Here is a 2,560-nt window from a genome sequence, read left to right as displayed (position 1 = left end):
GGTCGCGGCGCGTGGGGCGAGCCGCGGGGCCTGCAGTTTGCTCCTCCCGCCACCCGGTCCGCGGGTTGGCCGCGGCGGGCCCAGGGCCTCCCGGTCCCCAGTCAGTCAGCCCCTCGGTTCAGGGAGATGGCTACCCCACCCCCAAGCCCAGTCGCGCTGCGCAGCCGCTCGCAACGCGGCCCCCCGGGCGCGGGTCCCGCGCGGGTCCCTGGCTGTCGCGCTCCACGCTGCAGGCGCGCGGCGAGGGTTTCCAGCGCGGCTACGCTCCTCGCTCCGCGGTTTGCAGCCCATCAAAAGGGACGCGGCAGGTGGAGCGCGGCCGCCTGAGACCTCGCGCGAATCTTCCAGCGGGGATTTCCATCGCCTGCCCCAGGTGCTTCTGAAACCGCCTGACTTCATCGATTCGGCGATTTTCCAGCCAGTTCCTCCCGACCCGGCCCCTAGCTTTCGCATCTGAGAAAATCCCAGGCTGCCTCCGGCCTCTGGCGGGATCCCCCTGGAAAGGCGCTCGCGATGGCCTGCCCTCCCGGCCCCCCGATTTCTCATCCCTGGAGGAGAAGGAGGAGGAGGAGGGCAGGTGGTGGTAGAAGCAGGAACAACAAGGCACCCAACGGCACTAACAATCGGAGAGGCCCCCACGTGCCAGCCGGGAACCTGAGTGCACCCCAGCGCTGCTCCCCGCCCGAGGGGGGGGGTGACCACAGGATCCCCACCCACTGCACGGATGGGAGCACTGAGGCTCGGCGCCACCAGCGAGCTGCCAGAGCCCGGACGCGAATCCAGACGTCGGCCGCCAGAGCCCAGCAACGGTGGGAAGCGTGACTGTCACGGCTGGCTAAACCTCGAGACTCGGGCAAACTCCTGACAATAATACAAACATTAAGGACAAAAGGGAGGGGGAGGGCGAGGCTGGGAAGAGTGCGATTTTAACGCGCCGGGTCAGCCCCCTTTTATCTCTCCTGGGTCCTGGGGGCAGGGGGGGGGGGAGTGCAGGGAACGCGGGTTCGGTTCGACTTTCCCCTTTTGTTTCCCCGAAGTCCTGAGCATTTTGGGCCTGGAGGGGTGCCTGCCAGGGACTCCAGAGTCACACTTGCTAGGGTTGGGGGTTCAGGACCAGAGGGAAAGGGGTGGAGGCCGTTGGCCCGAGCCCCTGGTTGGCGACCAACTTTTTCGAAGGCCGGAGTCCGGACCCCCTGCCCACCCTGCGCCTCACCGGAAGCTCGGCCAACCCAAAAGCTCACGCCAAAGACCGATCGCTTTGGAAAGCCTCGGGGCAGAGGTCGCGATTATGACCCCAAGGGCCGCTGCCCCTTTGCAACCCGACCCGAAGAGGGAAATTTCCTAAAGGCCCGACCTTCGGGAAAAGCACACTGCTCCATCAATGAACCCCTAACATTCTTTGCGCCCTGACGTTGTGCAGGGCCCGCGGAGACGCGCGTCCCTGCCCGTGCTCTCCCAGCACCCAGGCCTGGGAGGCGGAAACGGGCGAGCAGCGCCCGAGGCGTCCCCGGAGCCTTCAAAGCCGCGCGCCTCTCCCGCCCGCTGCAGTGCGCGCCTTTGCCCGACAGGGACCAGCACCGCTCCACGCTCCGCGCCGCCCGCTGCCCCGGCTGCACGGCGGAGGCGCCGGGCCACCCTCCCAGCTCACCCTCCCGAGCCCAAGCTGCCCGCCAGCCTAGCGGGTCTGGCCGTCTTCGGCTTCCAGCGAGTACGACTGTAACAAAAAAAAAAAAAAAAACAGTTTACAGACGCCGTCTGTGTCTCCCACCCCCATCCCCATCTGGGGAGCAGAAGCTGCTCTAGAAGTTGGTCTAGGGTGGAGACCGTGACCGGCTTGGGCGCAGACCGTCCCGGCGCTCCCAGAGGAAAAACAAAACACGAGCAACGCGGGATGGGTTGCTTTGGGAAACGGCCACCGTGAAGAGGGCCCCGTCGCAGACCACCCCCCTTCTTTGATTAGTTCTAGGGGCGCCGTGGGCCGCCAGACCTCCTTGAGAAGTTTCTATGGGTTGTGGCGAGAGCGGAGTCCCCCGCGCACCCCGTACCACGCAGCGGCGGGATTCCGGGCGCCGCCGGTTATTTCTCCATCTGCCCCTCCCGGCCGGTGGTCGGAGGCTGGACCCCTGTCACTCCCTCAGCACATGCCACGTCTCCGTCCTCCGCGGGTCTGGATCACGGCAGCCGCCCCTGCCCATGGCCCTGCTGGGGAAACTCACCGGTACCAGGCGAGGCCCCTGTCGTAGCTGCGGTCGAAGAAGTGGGGCTCGGCGCCCACGGCGCGCACGTCGGGGTGCACGCGCAGGAACTCGAGCAGCGCCCGCGTGCCGCCCTTCTTCACGCCGATGATGATGGCCTGCGGCAGCTGCTTGCTCCCGGACCCGCTGAAGAAGCTGGAGATGGGGCTGGGGGAGTCCGGCGCCTCGGGACTCTGCTCCTCCTGGCTCGCGACGCCCTCGGGCGGCTCCCGGCCCGCAGCCAGCGGGGTGGCCGGCGCCGCCTGGAACGGCAGCCCGGGGGTAGTCCCGTCGGGACCCGGAGCCGGGGCCGGCGGGGCGTGGGC

General features: G+C 67.9%; 1 protein-coding gene across 1 annotated transcript in view; it reads right to left on the bottom strand.

Moving 5' to 3' along the window:
* LOC115282706 (heparan sulfate glucosamine 3-O-sulfotransferase 3B1) overlaps nt 1-2,557 on the bottom strand; it is a gene marked incomplete at its 5' end in the record, with an annotated part of 42,154 nt that extends 39,597 nt beyond the window's left edge. Inside the window, one exon of the mRNA XM_029928852.1 lies at nt 2,217-2,557. Within this exon, the coding sequence (XP_029784712.1) occupies nt 2,217-2,557 (341 nt within the window). The remainder of the gene's footprint in view (nt 1-2,216) is intronic.
* Nucleotides 2,558-2,560: the final 3 nt, after the last annotated feature.

This window comes from Suricata suricatta, chromosome 17, assembly GCF_006229205.1.
Source record: "Suricata suricatta isolate VVHF042 chromosome 17, meerkat_22Aug2017_6uvM2_HiC, whole genome shotgun sequence".
In the NCBI taxonomy this organism is placed as follows: domain Eukaryota; kingdom Metazoa; phylum Chordata; class Mammalia; order Carnivora; family Herpestidae; genus Suricata; species Suricata suricatta.
This window is presented reverse-complemented; position numbering and strand designations above follow the sequence as displayed.